A 20,426-nucleotide genomic window follows, 5' to 3' on the forward strand; every position below is an offset into this window, starting at 1 on the left:
CTAACTGGGACCATTTGGCTGCAAATGGTAGTATTTCATTCTTTTTAATAGCTGAATAGCATTTCTGGATAGATGTACCACCGTTTCTTTAATCATTTCTCCTTGATGGGCATCTGGGGTGTTTCCGTGTCTTTGCTGTTTTAGATTGTGCTGCTGTAAATACAGGATAACAGATCACTTTCTTATATGCAGACTTCCCTTTCTTTGTATATTCCCAGAAGCGGGATAGCTGGCTCATACAGCAGGTGCATTTTCAGTTTTCTTAGCACTCCCACTCCCCATACTGACTTCCATAGTGGCTATACTAGTCTACATTCCCACCTTTCTAACGAAGGAGGGTACCTTTCTAACCACATCCACACCAGCATGTGCTACTACTAACGTTCTGAATGTTCAACCACAGTCTGCAAAGCCCCAGCTCCTGGATTCCACTCACTATCTTCTGTGATCTCATGTTTTGGCTGCACCTTTGCCTGCAGTCTTTCTCCCACTCTGATTCAAGCAGTTTCTGGAATTAGGGAGATACCAGCTGTCCTAAATCACTGGATGCTGGTCATGCTAGAACCTGCTGGCAGTTAGGTATGAGGGCCACCCAAACCTGTTTTGGTTGGAACCCATAGGATGATCATTTGGTGCTGTTTTCCCAAAAGGACCCTGCAATGCACTGAGCCTGAATTGAGTTCACTACTGGCTTAGCGTTACCCTGTTGTTCCTCTGGTCCCACAGCCTTTCTCTCAGTACACAAACGGCTCCTGATGTAGTATTGGTGAGATCCTGGGTCTGCTGGCCTTTAGGTCTGGGTGCCACCTGCAACTATTTTAGGTAGAACCTATAGGATGTCAAGTTGTTAGTGCTTCCCCTGTTGTAACAGTACAATGCGCTAAGTCAGAAGTCAGTTCATTCTTGACTTTGTGCATGCACAGCTCGCTGTTGTCCCTCCTGTGCCACTGCCCTAGCCACAGTACATAAAATGGAGCCTGATGTGGCTCTGGTGGGGCCTACTCTGTGAAATCTGTTCCTGACCACTGCTTGGGATCTGCCGCTCTCTCTCTGCTTGCAGTCAGGTCGAACAAATCAGCAGAACTTGCAGTTCTTTTCCTGTCTCCACCTTTACACTGGATTCACCAGTGGAATTCCCCTTTCCACCTGCTCACCAGTGAAGCTCAAATAACAAATTGTCAACAGCTGACCTTCGCTGGGGTAGCTAGTCACTGTAACACTGTTCTGTTGTCTCTGCTGCTTTCCCATGTCACTGGGTCTCCAGGTAGGTCCCTGCCATCAGCCTGTTCTCTATTTTTTGGTATTTTTCCTGGTTTTTGCTTCACCATGGCTCTTCATTCTCTGTCGGTTTAAACCTGTCCTCATGCTTTATTGACATCTTGCTCTCAAGCTATTTCTAGTTTATGTTGATTTTATAATCTGCAGCTTTACCAAACTCTCCTATGAGTTCTAATAGTCTCTTAGTAGAATCTTTTGATTCCCAATATATAAATAATCATGTTATCTGCAGACAAGAATATTTTGACTTCCTCCTTTCCCTTCTTATTCCTTTCATTTATTTTTCCTGACTGATTGCTCTGACTAATGTTTCCATGACTAAACTGGATTAAAGTGGCAAGAGTCAGCATTCTTGTCTGGTTGCAGATTTATTGGAAGTTCTTACAATCTTTCCCCATTCAATAGAATACTGGCTGTGGGTTTATTATATATGGCCTTGATTGCATTGAGCAATGATCATTCTATACCCATTTCCCTAACATTTTTATAGTAGAAGGATGTTGTGTTTTATCAAATGCTTTTGTTTGAATCCTTTGTGATAATCATGTTTTATTATTCATATTTTAACGTGATGTAACATTTCTTGATTTGTGCATGTTGATCCATTCCTGTAAATCAGGAACAAATACTACACAGTCTGGGTGAATGATCTGTCTGATATGGTGTTGGATTTTGGTTAGCTACTTTTTATTTTTTAGAGTTTTTCATCTGTATTCATTAGGTGTACTTGCAGTTTTCCTTCTTTGTTGTATCTTTTCCTGGTTGAGGAATTAAGGTAATGCTGGCCTCATAGGTGTTTGGAAGTATATTCTCCGTTTCAGTTGTTTCGTGTAGTTTCACAAAGAATTGAAAAGAGTTATTCCTAAAAAGTTAGTCAAATTTAGCTATGGAGCCATTTATTTTGCTTGTTGTTCATTACTGATCCTATCTCCATCTTAGATATTGATCTATTTAGGTTTTCTATATCATCAGTTTTGCTAGGACAAGAATAACTCATCATCTGTTCAAACACAACATGATTTTTAATTTATATTTATAACAGAGTTTACAAATTTAAAACTACATACAATATGATTTTAAATAATTTGTTTCCCAGATGTAATATTAAATTATTTTTAATATGTAGTACTATGTATCCAAGAATTGACCTTCCCGAAACAAATGATAAAATGCAGCATTTGTTGTATGATACCTCAGCAATATTGGTATGGTTTGATCATGTTTTAAATAATAGTTCCAAGGAAACTTTACTCTGAAAGAGTGTATCGTATCACTTAAATATTACATGTGGAAATCAGTTTTAATCCTACAAGGACCCTGCATCTCTTTTCACTGATAGCACCTATGTTTGTTCTATTTTAAATATCTGTTATACAGTGTTTTTAATAAGTCATGTGGTCAAATTTGGAGAAGTAAATCATTTTTTATTCCTCTAGGTTCCTTTTCCTTCCAAGCTAGAAAATTGATATTAAATTTCATAAAAGTTTAAAATTTTTTTTGAGAATAGTAAAAACCAGCCAAAATTATGAAGTTATTTGATTATACCAATGATTTATTTGCTTTTATACTTTCATTAGCTCAGTATAACCAAGCTTGATCACCTAAATCTGTTCCCCAAAGACAAGAAGATATCCCTGTTCCCCCCAAGCAGTTAGTTAATAATTGAGACAGAAAGTTTTCTTAAAGAAGTAAGCATTCAATAAAAAGTTAACCTAAATTTTCAATCACTAAAATAATTTTCTATTCAAGATTATTATAGATTTCCTCTAGCTACAATACTTACCAATGACTTATCAATGCAAAGGCCAATCCATATTAGCCAAAATATGTTTAACTGGATTGGACATTGGAAATGACTCACTGTAATGACCCAGAATATATTTTGAATTTGAGGCTTACCCAAAGATTTGAAATATACGATTTAAATAATAATGCATGCTTTACTGTTACAGGCAGATGTAAGAAAAAACCCATACCAAAATTGCACAACAAGCACTCTGTTGATCAAATTAGGAGACCTGAATTAGAAAATGTTACTTCTGTGACACATGATACTATTAAAACAACATTCAAGGAACAACAAGAATGGCTTCATAGAAATGGAAATAAACAGCATCAGGTATGTGAAATTTTAATTTCTGGTTTCATTCTTTTTTTTTTTTATAAAATATGATACACACCAAGTGAAATTACTTTTCACTGTAGACTTGTGCAATCAATAGGTCATGCTTTTAATTTCACTGAAAATGTTTTGTCACTTATATAATAAAAATATATATTAGAATCTGTAGTAAAGAATGTCTTATTATTTAAAATAGAAGCAGATTCCTATTCTGATGTAATTGACTTTTTGAAAAAATATTTTTATTTTTATTTTTGAATTATGTGGTACATTTTTGTATAGGCTGGGATTCCCCCCCAAACTCCCACCTCCTGTCAGATTTTCCCCATTTTGTTACAATAGTGTAGTCCTTCATAAGGAATCATAATTCTATCAGTATCTTATTTAAGTGTACCCTGACATTGTTGGTACAGACAATGTCGGACAGTCCAGCATCCCATTATCTACACATGTCCAACAGTTTCATTGGGAGTCCATCTTTTGTCTGGATGCAGGGATGCATGTTCCATTATACCCCCACGTCTGTATATGATAGACCCCAGTACTCCATCACTATATATTACCATAAGTGAGAAGCCATGAAAAGAGGTCAACAAATGGTATGAGTTAGAATACCCACAACAACAATAACAACAACATCAATAACAAATTATAGCACCTTGAAAAAAATAACGCAACACATGAGTGACAAAAAGGAAACACTAAAGTCTCTTGGGAAAATGATGCCATCATATAATTCATGAGCACATGATGAATTCAACTAGAGAGAAGAGATTATTTGGAAGGAACCAAACTGAAATAAAAAACATCAAAACACATGGGATACAACCAAAAAAGCAAACAAATGATAAAAAAAACAAAATGGATTGGACTGTTGGAGTTACACTTTCCATGTTGGTTTCCTTATATAAGAGAGAACATATGGTATTTGTTCTTTTGTTATTGACTCATTTCACTGAACATAATGGTCTCTAGTGGTCTCTTGGGACTACCTGGTTGTAAATAGAATAATTTCATTCTTCTTAATAGCTGAATAATATACCATGGAGTAGATGTGCCACAGTTTCCTTAACCACTCTTCCTTGGACGCAAATCTGGTTTGTTTCCATGTCATTGCTATTGTAGATTGTGCTGCTGCAAATATAGGATTACAGATCCTCTTCTCACATGCAGCATAGGGAAGAGTTACCTTTACTCCAATATTTATTGCAGCTAAAATAACAATAAGAGATGGAATCAGATTTCAAAGTAGAGGAAGAAAACATGATACACAGAGTATAAAATACTAATCATCCATAAAAAGAGTGGAAAGCCTGTCTTTCACAATAAAAGGGATGCAACTGGAAACCAGTATGCTTTGTAAAATAAGCCAGCCTCAGAAAGACAAATATGTTTGCCTGATTTGTGGTACTATACCAAGTAAGAAATGAATGAAATGGGCATTTTGAGTTTATTTTTCTTGGTTAGAGCCTTTTTCTATACTCTTGTGGAATAGTATTTAGTTTTCTGCTTGCTCTTTGTCGAATCCTTTACCCATTTGACCATAATGCATATATTCAATAAGATGTGTATTGCATTGTCACCATAATGCAATGAGATGTGTACTGCATTATCATTGTAAAAATTCCAAAGTACGTATAAAGAAGAGGAGGGTGTGATTGTAGTTAGGAAGGAAGGGTGGTCCTAAATCTGTAGCTGTGAAATACACAGCATGTGCTTGCTGTATATAAATGAAATAGAATGTTTTAAAAATTAATAAAGTTGATTGGATGGGCTTTTGGCATACATATTATGGCACCATTTAGAATGCTAACATTCCATAGCCACACTCCTGGATTTATGCCTTAGCTTGGCTGCTTTTGATTTTCCAGAATCCCTCACTAATAATTCAGCTATTTATCGCTACTTTTTAAGGTTTAGGACACACTGAATTGATCCACTTAAAGTGAGAATTTCTAATATTCTGTACATTCCAGAATCCTAAGGAAGAAATGCTTATGAGAGCATTTTGGGAAAAAAGATAGCTTAATACAGAAAGAGATAATATCTTTTTTGTTACTGGAGTACCTCAACATCACATCCTCCAAATCTGAATATTTATGTAAGCTACAAATAATAAAGACAGAGGATTACATATTTTATGTTTCTCTTATTTCTGTCAAACAAAAAAGTACAGAGTTGGATTGTGAATAGCTGATAGAAATAAAATAACAAAGTTAAGAAGTTATGGATTTTTTTGAAAATGAGGTAAAAAATGAAGTAGAAAATACAAAAACGATGATATTTGTAATAATCAAATTTAAGTAACAAAAATATCTTTACTGATTAGCCATGATGGCAATTTTTAAGAAGCAATATTCACCACTTGCATAAAATCTATCTTCAACAACAATAATTCTTGGAGAAAGTGTATGTTGGTTGATGTATTCCATGTATTATCAACATTTATTGGCAATCAGTACTGAGATGTGAGAAGCTAAATCATTTTGTAACTTAAAGTCACTAAATCAGGATGACTGCTCACGTATCAGTCATTTATGAACTTGACTGTTCTGTTATTTCAATTTTCATACATTCTCCAGTTATATCAGACTCTGTAGGCTGGTATTAGATATTACAGAATTGCCAGACGCTTTCTTCATAAAGGTTTCCATCATAGTTACTCATGAACACAATATCATCACAGGAAAATACCTAGAATTTGAAATATTTGTATTTCTACATTTTTGAAACTGAGGTTTTCTGTAAAATTTTGAGTCTATTTAGCAACTGAAATATAGGGTTATAAACCATCCTGGTCATCAATATTAGGCATGTATAATAGTTTATTTTAAAAGACTGGAGTGGGACTCTAGGATTTTGTATATCAACTACAGAATATTCTAATAACTAATTTTTGAGATGAAATGCTATCCACTTGTTCTTCAGTTTCCATTGTTGGCTTATTACACATTGCTAACCTGTTTGAAATTTAAGAAATTATCAACACAACATTTTAAGTAGCAACAAAAGTTCCCCTTTTTTTCCTGTCACCATAACAGAAAAAAAAATAGCATGTGCATAATATGTACATGGGGAAAAAAGTGCAGGTTAGAAATAAGATAAGTAAATGAAAGCAAAAACAATTCTTTTTTATGAAGTACTAACATAAACTTGTAACATGAAACTTCTATTAAAGTTTGAAGAAGAAAGGAAGCTTCTCAAAAGTCATGAGATGCAAGTGTCAGGGAACACGCCTGGATGTGCTGCTTCTTCAGATGACGGTGATGACTCCGGACTAACTCAGCAGAGAATGAGTAGAAATCTTGATAACAAGCAATTTCCTATTAAGAAACATGAACAATCTTCCCAGTGAGTATATAGCAATATATATATATGTATATATATATACATATATATATATTATATAGTTTTATTCCTCTGTGAAAATTACTTCTAATTTGAGTGACTATGCATGATCAACAAATTTGCTTACAGGGGTTTTTAAAAATGGCTTGTAATTAGGAATACATAAATCAGCAAATAATTTTTTCTAATCATATTGATAAGTATTTGTTTCAAAATGAACAATCATAATGAATAATGAGTAATCAGTTATTACCATACAATATTAGGAAATGCAATGGTAAGACCATTTGAAGGATAACTTGGAAGTATGTGTCAAAATTTGGAATATACAATTTTTTAACCTTGTAATGACTTTATTCTGGGACTAGACCCCAAAACAATACATGATCTATTGTGCACATCTATGTATACATATACTTAATGACATTTATGACACATTGTTATCATGCTACATGAGATAAAATAATGTAGCATTAATATTATAAAACATATATTATGGAATCTATTTTTACAAATATTTTGCAGGATCAGCCACTTGGTGTAGCAGTCTGTGAACACTTACATGTGCACTTACCATTTGAGACTTGGTTGCTCTGTTTCCTATTTAGTTTCCTTGAAATGTCTGTTCTGTGATGCAGATTATGGCTCAAGTATTTTGTTTCCCACTTGGGAGAACTGGATTGAATTTCAGATCTTGCCTGACCTTATCTGATCTCAGCTGCTGTGGGCAACTGGGAAGAAAATGCCAAGTGGAAGATCTCCTTTATCTTTCTTTCTCTGTCTTCCTACCATTTCAATAAAAAATAAAATAACATAATGAAACATAATGAATATGTAAATAAATTAGTGGATTGTCTAGTAGTGTTGATGTATCATAAAGTTGCAAATAATCTAAGTACATATTAGAAAGGAAATCATCCAAATGTCATATATAGAAAAATTATAGTTTGCCACTAATTTTTTTAAATGAGGTTAGATCTAGAGGGAGACAAGATGGCCAATCAGGGTAGCAAGGTGTAGCAGTGAGTAGACAGCAGGAGCAGAAAAGCAGGTAATGCCCAGAACTGGAGAAGGAAAATCACCACATTAGGTTGAGTGGAGCTCTTAGGAGGCCTGTGGAGAGAAGCGGGAACTGCGAGGATGACGAAAAACTTGAAAACTTCGAAGGTTTCAGCCTGCAGCTCAAGAGGCAAGGAAGCACAATGAGCAACGGGAAGGGACCCCAAGCCACAGATAAAAGCCTAGCAGATTTGGAGCCATCACGAAGAGAGGCAGAGCAGGCGGACTGATGCGGGAGTCTCCCAAAGCAGTAGCATGTAGCAAAAAGCCATAGGAAAAGAGTGCTGTAAAGGAACGCAAAGCAGAGTGGAATTACCACTAGGTTAGAGCAGCCACTCAGCTGGGAGTAAGCCTTTGGAAAATGAGCCACTGGGGAGTGAACCAGTCAAGGGAGGGATCCCGGAAATGAAAACGGTGCCCACTCCACATCCAGAAGGTTCACACCCTAAACCAGAGAGATACCAGGACCACCTGAGAAGGAGATGCTGGAACATAGGCAGACAAAAACTGAATTGGGATCAGCTACACAAATCCTGGAGTAAGCCGCAGTGACATCCCAAATACATTTGTTTTGGTTGACCTTAGGACCCTGAGGTTTGGATTCTAGCATCTAAAGCTCAGGCAAAGCAGGAATGGGGAGTAAAGACTGCCTCAATAAAGGCAAGTAGTCCCTACAAGTGAGAGCATGTATACCTGTAGCAGAAGGAGTCCAGGAGCATGCTTGATCAGTCAGGGGAATTGCAGGATGAATCAGATGGGAACACTGATGGGATTGATGTTTTGACATCTCCCTGGAATGCACTGGGATCCCATATGGGTGCCGGTTCTAATCCCAGCAGCCCCACTTCCCATCCAGCTCCCTGCTTGTGGCCTGGGACAGCAGTCAAGGACGGCCCAAAGCCTGAGACCCTGCACCCGCATGGGAGACCTGGAAGAGCTCTGGGATCCTGGCTTTGGATCAGCACAGCATCGGCTGTTGCGGCCCAATGCATTGGGACCCTGCACCCGCGTGGGAGACCCGGAAGAAGTTCCAGGTTCCCCGCTTCGGATCGGCACGCACCGGCCCGTTGCGGCTCACTTGGGGAGTGAATCATCGGACGGAAGATCTTCCTCTCTGTCTCTCCTCCTCTCTGTATATCTGACTTTATAATGAAAGTAAATAAATCTTAAAAAAAAAAAGAAAACCACACTGAAGGCCCAGCATGGTAGCCTCGTGGTTAAAGTCCTCTCCTTGTATACCCAGGATCCCATATGGGCTCCAGTTTGTGTCCTGGTTGCTCTGTTTACCTTCCAGCTCCCTGCTTGTGGCCTGAGAAAGCAATGGAGAATGGCCCAAAGCCTTGGGAGCCTGCATTTGTGTGGAGGACCTGGAAGAACCTCCTGACTCCTGGCTTCAGACTGGCTCAGCTGTGGCCTTTGCAGCCATTTGGGGAATAACCAATGGAAAGAAGATCCTTCTCTCTGTTTCTCCTCCTCTCTGTAAATCTGACTTTGCAATACAAATAAATAATTCCCTCCCAAACCCTACAAATTGAAGTTCCACTTAACTCCAGTGGGAACTACACACATACAGAAATATACTTGCAATACCTGCTGGCAACATCAGTACACAAAATGGCACCTGTTGTGGTACTATTGGGGTTCTGAGTTTGCTAGCCTCTAGGTCTGGGACCACCTGGACCTATTTTGTGTAGAACCTGTAGGATGCCAAGTTGATACTGTTTTCCCTGTGGGACGAGTGCAATGCACAGAGCCAGAATTGAGTTCGCTCCTGGTTTAGCACATGCGTAACTCACTGTTGTCACTCTGCCCCTACAGCCTTTGTCATAGTATACTAAATGGGCCTGACATGGCACTTGTGGGGTGCTGGGCCTGCTGACCTTTAAGTCTGAGGGCCACATGGACCTATTTTGGGCTGAACCTGTAGGATCCCAAGTTGGTACTGTTTTCCCTGTGGGACCAGTGGTGCTAATCCAGAAGTGAGATCACCCCTCCTTAACGCTTGCAGCACTTGGTGTTGTAGTCCCTCAGTTTTGCCACAGTATACAAAATGGCACCCGATGTGGCACTGGTCATTTTCTGGGCTGTGAAATCCGCCTTGTTCCTTCACTGCTGCTGGGGTCTGTCACTCTGTTTCTGCTTCTGGTCAGATCAAACAAATCAGCAGAACTGGCAGTTCTTCGCTTGGGTTTAATTTTCCTGGTGAACTTCCCTCCCACTTGGTCACTGGCTGAGCTCCTATCACTGATCACTAACCACTGACCACAGCTGGAGTATTTGGTCACTGTAACACCGCTCTATTGTCTGTGCTGTTTCTCTATGTCCTTGAGTCTCCAGGTGCGCCTCTGCCATCGGCACATCCTGCTATTTCCTGGAATCTGCCCTCCCTGCTTACCCCTGGCTCATTATTCTCCATCAGCCTAAACCTGTCCTTGCCCTATACTTCCATCCTGCTCTCCTGTTGTTTTTGTTTCTTGTATTTCTATATTTGTTTTTATACATTTGTGGAAACACTGGGCTTTATCCTCTGTTTGGTTTCATTATGCCTTTATAGTTCAGTCGACGTCTAGACATGTGTACAGGCTGTGGCCAGGGAACTCTGATCAGTGCCAAGTGTGGAGTGAAAGTACAAGATGACAAATTTATATTGTAGATTTCTAGTATTTAAGGCAGAGGGAGGGCATGTTCATGTTTGCTGATGTGAGGTCAAGCTTATCTCTCTTCCAAGGTCACCAGCACCTATCTTACAGTGGCTAAAAATCCCCACCCATGCAGGGAGGAGAGCCAAAAGGAGTTATGTGTCCTCACTTTGAGCAAAGAACTTCTGCCATGACCTACCCTAGGCAGTCAGGAGTCCCTAAGCCTAGAATGAATGACACAGCATTTTCCCAGAAACCCTGTTACATGTCATGTCCTCTTATTCAGTTTGAAAAGTCTGCTAGGCTAGCTCCCACATTCACTGGTAGCCAGATACTCACTTAGGCCCATGAGCCTGCCTTGGCCACAGAGAGAGCAGAAGATTTGAAGAATCAGTTACTTCTGGGTACTCATCTTTGTGAGTCTGAGCCCCCCAAACTGAAACAGGATGGGGAGATGGGGTAACCTCAGAGTCTCAAGTGGGTGCTCAGCTCCCTGCCAACTCCCCAGGCCAGACTAAAAATTAGTGGAGAATGTGGGTTTATCCTTCTGATAATAATTCCATAGTCACATATGCAGGAGAGACATCACAGCCACTTCTGGCAGTTGTATCTGTGCTATTTCTGTGCTTGTCACTGGGCCCCTTATGGGGTGTCATGAGAAATAATGTGCTTTTCCTTCACAAGGTTAGGTCAGTATTCTGCTTCTCACTAGGGCTCCATCCCGGACTCAAAGTCCACCAGTCTGTCCATGCTGCATTATCACCAGTCACTCAGGTTGCTGCAGTTTGCTGTGACCTTGCTCTCAGAAGCTGTCATCTTGCAGGTGACATCCCTGCTCCTGTTGCACGTTGGTGTGGTCCACACTGCTTCATGGCATCTGTCTTCTGTATGTATAATTTCCACGGCAAACCTCTCTCCAGCTCTCCCCTTGGAATGTCTTTATTGCACTTTTCTTCTGTTATCTACCCCTGATCTAAATCAGCACGTCTTCTCACCATTTGGTCATCTTAGAAGTTCTATCCTATTTTTTTTAAAAAAAGATTTATTTAAATGAAAGGCAGAATTACTGAGAGAAGGGGAGAGGGCAAGGGAGGAGGGTTTTCAAATTCATTTTTAATAACTTTAATAAGACTAAGAACAGACACTTATCAATGATCAAAATGTTCATCCTCTTATGACTACTTTTCATGCTTCTGTCTTTGAAGAAGAGTTTAAGTTGCATTTTAAAACACATAACAAGGGGAATATTTGAGAATATAATTTTTAGAGCATTAGTTACAGAGTAGGAACATAATTGCTCAGTGGGTCTTTCATTTCCTGATTAATGAATTTTAAAGCAAGATTTAGTTTTTCTTAAGAAGAAACCAGTAAATTCTACTATGTTGTGTGGCACAATTAGGAAGCAGTTAAGAAGAGAAGAACAATGTCATAAAGAAGTTGATGTGAAATTACGACTTGAACTGACATGCAAAACATTAAGAATGGAGTTGAAGACTTCAAAAAATAATTTGAACCAGGTAAATTGCTGTTTGATAAAATTCGTACATCAGAATTAAATCATGTTTCATTTGATGCCCTTTTATTTAGTAAACCAAAATATTATTTCAAAATAATGATTTATAACACATGTTGGTAGCACAGTGCTCATAAATACTGGTACTTAGTGATATTTACCAAGTTGTAAGACTAAAGCAATGAAAGTTCAGTTGTATTTAATCATTCACCGAAAGATTCAATTAGATATTTTTAGATTAAGCAGTTTTGAAAATACAACAACTATGTTCAGCATTTTGTAATGAATTCTTATTTTAAATTGTTATTTCCATGCATTTCAGCATTGTTTCTGTCCTATTTACTGAAAATGAATTTACATGGCGTCCATTTGAGAATAAGGTCTTGATATGTTAATATGTTCCTTTAGCAGGTTTTTTTTTTTTGCTGTTCACATTTTTTTTATTAATTATTTTGCTTTATGTGACAGTTTCATAGGCTCTGGGAATTCCCCCATCCCTCCCCCTCCCCTCCCCCCTGGTGGATTCCTCCACCTTGATGCAGTATTACAGTTCAAATTCAATCAAGATTCCTTCCTTGCATACGTATACCAAGCATACAGTCCAGCTACTTACTGTCCAGATGGGTTGAACAGTTTCTTGGGGAGACCATTTCTGGTCTGAAGTTAGAGCTGGTAGAATATCATCACAGTCAATTAAGAGTCCCAATATAACATCAACAGCAATTTGCAATATTGTGGAATTGACATGGTTTTGAGTAACCAGTATGTTAAAAAAAATAATAATAATAAAATTTAAAAAAAGCAAGTCCTAACCACAACCTATGATTAGCTCATTGACATTTCAATTTTAGTTTATTTACAGGACCAGCTGCTATATACCTTAAAATGACTATAAGGTACCATTCAGCTGTCTCGTGTCTATTTCATTTTAGTATTTAGCCATTTGTTGTGTTGAAGTATAATTTTGCTGATCTTGGCAGATTTTAGGATAATCTAGACTGGCTTGTAACTCTAACAAGACATTTGTCGACATTTAAGGTGCAGAACATTTTTTTTTTGGCGGGGGGTGTGCAGGAAAATCCTCAACACCATGGTGAGGAGTGACTAATCTTTGTGTCCCACCCAGCGAGGCATGAGCCAATCCACGCCAGCTCTTTCCTGTCAGATTTCAAGCTCTACTTTCTGTTGTTTGTCTTTTTATTTTAGGGTTTTTTTTTTAGTTTGTATGATTGTTTGTTTGCTGTGAGGGGTTTTCGAAGCGATCCCGATGGTCATTGCGAGGGAGGATGGGGGTCCAGAGGTGGAGCCAGGCTCGGACCAGAGAAAGCTCTCCTCCCTGGTCCCAAAGGAAGCTTACTATTCTTCTGTTTCTGCGGACCGCTCAGGGCTTCTGGTTGTCTTTCCGATGACGTTGGTTTCTGCACGGTAGTGTTTGGACTTCTTCCATCCCCTGCGGAAGCTCCGGTTGGGGGTAGGTGACCTCAGAGTACTCGGCCTCCGAGGGCATCCAATTCCCTGTGGCCTCCTTGGCAGTTGGGATATAGTCCTTGTTGCTCATATGAATAGTTTGTGGTGAAGGTTTGGGAGTCTTCATGGTTGGGATCCAAGCTTCCTCCTTGCCACCTGCTCCACTCTGGAGTGCCCCCCTCCTTTAGCAGGTTTTTTAAGGGAATAGTTTCTGTTTTAAGTCTTAAAGATTATGTTTCTCAATGGCTTGCGTCTGAAAGCCAAGTGAAATGTACGGTAGGCAGGAGAAAAGGAGACTGCAGATTATCATTCTGGACAAGAGTGTAAAAAATTTTCACAAGATCATATGCAGATCAATCGCCTTTCCCCAAAGTGAGGGAAAGAGAGAAGGAATTACGAGGTATTTTTCTTGAAGAGTTTTTGTGCTTGAAAGTGTTTGTTATATAGATTTATATGAGTAAAGAATAATGGAAGTATAGAACGTTTATACACCACATACTTTTGTATAGATGCTCTTCCCAGAATCTCAAAACTCTAGAAAGAACAGTGAGGATCTTCGCATGGACAGTGATTTTCCTCAATTAGATATGCTATTGGATAAGAACATTTATGACATTTACGCAACCCTGTATATAGGACACACATGTCCCACCCATACAGTTCTGCTGTTGTCTATAACACACCCCTCACCTTGCATCATTTGCTGAGTTTTCATAATCAAGGATTGTCTCACATGTACCATCAAGGCAAGTTGTTATGTGTAGTGAATTACACTTTTCTGTTCTTCATTTTCCTATATGAATACTCCTGCTCCAGAGTACAGAATAGAATGGTACTTATATCCTAATCTTGCTGTAGGAGAGTGTATATGACTTGAATGTGATTTTACTGCATAAATAAATGAGTGGTCTTTAATTGAGTAGATGGTTGCTGAATTTGCGGTATCATTTCTTTCTGCAGGAAAGCACATTTGCGCAGTCTAGTGGAAGTAGTGCAGTGGTTTTGCCTGCATTCCATAGTGATCAACAAGAGCATACGAATGACAAGCTATCTGATGTCGGGGAGCAAAAAGGAAAATCTAGTGGTCAGTATATCTCAATGAAATACTCTGCTGAAATACTGCTCTTTGAATAACTGTGTCCAGTTGTTAATTCTATTTTTATTTTCATTCTTTCTTTCTTTATATGACAAATTCCTCACTGCTGAAACTGCATCATACCATTGAAATTAGGTTTTAGTGATGCTTTGCTTCATGGAAAAATTAGTATTGGACATAATTGTAGATAGGTATACATATACATATACATATACATATATATTTAAAATTCCCATTGTAAATCTAAGAATTGGATCTGTGACTCTATTTTGTAGAGGCAATATTCACCTTAAGATCAGAAGATAAAACTGCAGCGTCAACTTCAGATTCTCAGGTATTGTCTCTTGTGATGTTAAAAACAACACTAAATATTATTAAGCACATAAAGTACTGTCGTTTCTTTTTACATATTTTTAAATTTTTGTGAGATGAGAGAGGAAATGGGAAAATGGACATGCAGACAAGCAGGATGAAGCAGCTCAACTCCTAAATTTCTGCAATGCTTGGAACATATCCAAGGAAAATCCAGGCACAGGATTGAGAAACAGTCTATGTCTGCTTCATGGGTGGTACCCAGCTTCTTCATCCAGCACCTGTGTCACTCTGTAGTAGGAGGATGCTAGGATCAACATATAGCTACTGCCTATAAGTGGGATGAGGGTGTATTCAGAGACCTTTTTAAATGTTGCTATGATGATTCCAATTATTGAAAAGAGAAAGGGAGGGAGGGAGGAATGGAGAGAGAGAGAGAGAGAGAGAGAGAGAGAGAGAGAATTTTTTTTTTCCAAAGGTAGAGTTACAGAGAGTGGTAGAGACAGAAAGGAGCTATGGTGGTTCAAATGTAGGAGCCAGGAGATTTTTCTGAGTCTCTTATGTAAGTGCAGGTACTGAAGTACTTGGACCGTTGTCAGCTGCTTTCCCAGACTGATTAGCAGGAAGATGGACCACTAGTGCCATAAGCAGGACTCAGACTAGCACCCATGTTAGATGTCAGCATCGTAGACTGTGGCTTTAACCAGTATGCCACAAAGCCAGCCCCAGCTCTCCGTAAATTTAAAATGACAGAAATTATGCCATGCATCTTCTCAGAGTACAAAGAATAAAACTAGAAATCAACCAAAAAAAGCAGAACATTCGTAAACATACAGAACTTTTTTTTTTACTGCTATTGATGGGTCATTTGAAGAACGACAATGAATGAAAATGACAATACAACATATAAAAACCTGTGGGTTACAGAAAATTAGTATCAAGTGGGAGATTGATATCATTTTGTTTATCGCAAAATACTGAACTTGTGGGCCTGTGACGAACTGTTTTTATAAGGCCAGCACCACTCTGATACTAGGATGGATCAAAGACACAACACAGTAAGAACACCACAGACCGATATCCCTGATAAACACAAGTGCAAAAAATATCAACACAATCATTGTAAGCCAAATCCAAAATCCTATCAGAGGGATCATCATTGGGACTGGTGCTATGGCATAGCCAGCTAAGCCAGTATCCATATGGGCACTGAAGCACTTACCGGCTGCTCCATTTCCAATCCAAGTCGCTGCTTATGCCCTGGGAAAGCAGCAGAGGATGGCTCAAGAGCTTGCTCCCTTTCATTCATGTGGGAGTCCAGAAGATGTTCCTGGATCCTGGTTTCGGATCAGCTGGGCTCTGGCCATTTCAACCATTTGGACCACAAAACAGCAAATGGAAGATCTTTCTTTCATTGTGGCCATTTTGCTATTTTAAGGCCATTGCGGGAGTGAACCAGTGAATAAATACTCTCTCTCTCTTCTTAAGATAAATGAATAATTTTTTAAAAAAAGATATTTTGTTACCTTTCACTTAGAGATTTAACATTTTGAATACTCAAAGGTTAATATACTAAAAATATTTAAATACTGCTTTTAATGTCACCTTCTGTCAAACAATATTTTGTATTTTAGAATGCCTGCAGATATATATGCAAAAGAAAAATTGTGAAGTAGTACAGAGTACCTGTTTATCTCACACCCATCTTCTATTTTAACATCTTACAAAAACAGTATACTTAGGACACTTAATCACATTCTGGTACTCCTTTTAATCTCCCATATTAATATTTTATTCATACCTACCATCCCCTATTTTTATACCCAGATGTCTTCTTTCCACAACCCTCCCAGCCTATTAATCACAGTCTATTAATGAACATTCTATGTTCATGCTGAAGGCTTTATTTTATTTTAACTGCCACATGCTGGGAAAAATACACTTTTTCTGTCTGCATTATTTCCCTTACCTCTATATCCTTCAGTTTCCAACAGTGATAGAATAGCAACTGTTTTCATAGCTGAATGGCATCTTACTATATTGTATAAATCAGATTTTCTTTATCAACTCACAGTATAGATAACTGTAGTTGATTCTACATCTTAGCTACTGTGGGCAGTGCTAATATAAGCAAGGTAGAGAAAGTATCTTTTAATTAAAAAAAATCTGATGTATGTTGAATATCATCTCCAGCAGTGGCATTGCTGGATATTATGGCAATTCTGTGTCTATATTTTGAAAGAAATCCATTAGAGTTTTCCTTTGTGGTTGCACTGATTTACATTCCCCAGAATAGCATAACACACTTTCTCCACATCACCATCAGCGTTTATCACTGTCTTATTTTGATCACAGCTATTCTGACAGACTCACTTTGTTTTCACATGCACTGTATCGATGGTTAGCAACATTGAACGTTGGTTCATACATCTGTTGGCCATTTGTTTTTCTACTTTGTAGTATTGTATTTCGTTTCCTTCCCCTTCGCATATTAACTAGTTTCAGTTTGTTAGTGTTGATTTTTTTTAGCGCCTGATATATTCTGGATAGTTATATTTTGCTTGAAAAGTAGTTACAAATAGTTTCTTATATTCCGCTGAATATCTCTTTACTGATTTTTTTTTCCTTTGTGGTGAAGAAGCTTATATGTTTGTTATAGTGTCCATTTGTCCTGTTCCCTTTTGTTTCATGTGCATCTGGAGTCTTCTTCTATCCAAAGCCACATTTCACATCCATTGTAAGGGCAACAAAATTCTCAAAGCTAAATAATATCAATATTTTGAAGTTAACACTTAATTCAGTGGGGTAACACTTACAGTTTATTCCACATATGCCACATGTGTGACAATATAAATCCTATACCTCTTAATACTTTCCTCAGTAGTGTTTTTTTAAGATACATTTTGATAGGTATAATTTTATTTTTATCCATGCCAATTCTACTTAAATGTAGAAATATTCTCAATTTATGTATTTTCATGATGGCTCAATTCTTAAAAACAGCATCTCCTTCTTATTAACTATTTGTGACAAATTATTTACTTTATCAAAATTATATTTGATTTGAATCTCTTATTGGAATTTATAATTTACTTGAGCATTTTTTACAAATAATTTACATATAATTTTCATTTCAAGCCAAAATTGTTATCTCTTGGGTACGACCTTATCCATTATGAAGATTATCATAGCTGCTTGTAATTTTTAAATTTGGTGTTAGATTCCCAGTTTCAGATTCATGACACCCTCCAGGACTTGTGAATGGCCACTGTGGAGTGAGTAGGGAAGGAAGGCTATAGGAATTGTGATCAGAAATGGTGGTGGAAGCCAGATTCTATAAGGCCTTGTAGTCAGTGAGAGTTCACTCTTTGGCTGAAACAGGACTCTATTGGAAGCATTTGAGAAAATATTAAATTTTAAGAATTCTAATGTTAATTTGAGCTTCTATCAAACACAGAAAATTATTCAGAACTGTAGAATTCACCAGTTACCATCCTATACTCAACTGTTTTTGATACTTCAGTTTCTGCATGTTGCAATTTCACCAAGGAAGAAATGGATAATGAGCTGAATCTACTGAATAAGTCGAATTCTGCTTAGTTAACAAGATAACCCTGGGGTCGGCAGTGTTACGCAGCTACTTGTACTTCTGGCATCCCACATGGGTGCTGGTACAAGTCTCTCTATTCTACTTCCAATACAGATCCTTGCTGATGAGCCTGGGATTCAGTGGAAGATGACCTAAGTCCCTGGATCCCTGTCACACATGTGGGTGACCTGGAGGGAGCTCCTTGCCCTTCATTTCACACTGGTATAGCCCTAGCATTACTGCAGCCATTTGGGGGTCATTAACCAGGAGATGGAACATATGTCTATTAGCCGCACCTTATATTTATGGAACTTTGTTTTTCAAATAAATCAACAGATAAATCTGTTGAAGAGCAGGAGAGAATGCTCTCTGTGCTAAGTTCAGTAATAAACAGAAATGTCTATGCACGCGGCAAGAAGAATGATAATGTGATATTTTTCAAATCACAAATTTGCTTTAACATTTTTCAGAATTATATCCTAATAAGCCTATTGTTGAGGTGAAAATACAATTAAGACAAAAAATGTTGTAAGATTCCCAACAACACTGTCCTGTACAGCCTTGGTCTTTACCCTTGTGATTGTGTGATTAACTATAAGCTGTGATTCGCTGTTGCTAGGCAGAATCAACAGAATGTTTTGTGAGATATTACTCCTTTAGGAAAACATAAAAATTCAAATTATGCTTACTGATGATTTGACACCATTGTAATTTTCAAAGTATGAGTTGTATATGCCTTATAATTTAATATAAATAATATGATTTAATAATAAATTGATTTCAGAAATAGTAACTGAAATGTCATATAGATGAATGGTGAGTTACCTTCAAAATATACTGGCTGATATGCAAAAAAATGTATTGTAGGTTTTGACAGAGGTTATTACCAGTTATTACATTAACATATACAATGAAATACAGGATTTGAAGAAGAAAGTGAGTGACATCAGGAGACAAGTATGTATGAAATTTATCATATCAGTGAAAATTCAAAGTCGGCTAAACACAAGTGTTTTAGAATACCAATTTCATTTTAAAATTATCCATTCATAATTATTACAGCATAATTTTATATTTATAATGCATATATTTCTCAAACACATATTTCCATTTTCTTAAATTTTTGAATAATCACATTTATACCTAAGAAGTTTGAGAATTATGCAGTATACTTCCTGAATTCAGAGATTTCATTTTATTTCAAGCAATAGTTACAGTGATAGCTCTACTATTATAATTTACTGGTTGAGGAAAGAGTGTTTACTGGAATGCTCCAGAGGTTTCTTTTGTTTCTATCATTCGCTCTTTTGAACTGATACGTAGCTTACATATATTTATTCATGGACTTAAGAATGACTTTCATGGAAAGGACATTATACTCTTCTCTAAAATATTTTGAGTTATTTTAGGTCTGTATGAAATTTTAGGCATTTGTTTAATTTTCCTTTAATTTCCTATAACAAAAGAGTAGTCATATTCAAGTTAAATACAGTGTACACTGATACGAAAACTATCTAGGGGAGGAGAGAAAGATGGCAGAATAGGGTGAGGAGATGTTAGAGGAACAGAGAAAGGATTAGGAGACTAGAAACAAAGAAGGCATGATCCAAGGCAATAGGAGTGGGCAGGCCAACGGCAGAACCACCTGGGGACCATGGGCATGAGGAAGCAGTGGAGACAGCAAGGTAGTGCTGCAGGGAGCAGATGGTGCCGCAGTGATAGGAGCTGCACAGGCACAGATGGGAAGGAAATATCACCAGGAATACAAGAAGTGAATCAAGCTTTAGATTTGTGATTTTTTAATTTCGTCATGAGATGAACAATGGAGCACCTGCAGACAGGTACGGGAATGGGGTGGAGCTCATATTGCAACCCCCACCAGGGCCAAAGGTGGCACCTTGGGCACAATATAGAGTATTGTGGTAAAGCTCCCGGCAGGAGGATAATGGTGAGATGCACAAGCTCTTAGCTCAGGAGGAACTCACTGCCACCTCAGGCATCTT

The 20,426-nt window shown here is 37.9% G+C and overlaps 1 protein-coding gene across 1 annotated transcript in view; it reads left to right on the forward strand.

Moving 5' to 3' along the window:
• Positions 1 to 20,426, forward strand: part of LOC105942022 (ankyrin repeat domain-containing protein 62-like) — a 123,454-nt gene that overhangs the window by 60,272 nt on the left and 42,756 nt on the right. Inside the window, exons 24-29 of the mRNA XM_058669750.1 lie at positions 3,231 to 3,397; positions 6,579 to 6,751; positions 11,846 to 11,963; positions 14,387 to 14,510; positions 14,798 to 14,856; positions 19,291 to 19,380. Of these exons, the coding sequence (XP_058525733.1) occupies positions 3,231 to 3,397; positions 6,579 to 6,751; positions 11,846 to 11,963; positions 14,387 to 14,510; positions 14,798 to 14,856; positions 19,291 to 19,380 (731 nt within the window). The remainder of the gene's footprint in view (positions 1 to 3,230; positions 3,398 to 6,578; positions 6,752 to 11,845; positions 11,964 to 14,386; positions 14,511 to 14,797; positions 14,857 to 19,290; positions 19,381 to 20,426) is intronic.

Source organism: Ochotona princeps, chromosome 10 (assembly GCF_030435755.1).
Source record: "Ochotona princeps isolate mOchPri1 chromosome 10, mOchPri1.hap1, whole genome shotgun sequence".
Taxonomy (NCBI): Eukaryota; Metazoa; Chordata; class Mammalia; order Lagomorpha; family Ochotonidae; genus Ochotona; species Ochotona princeps.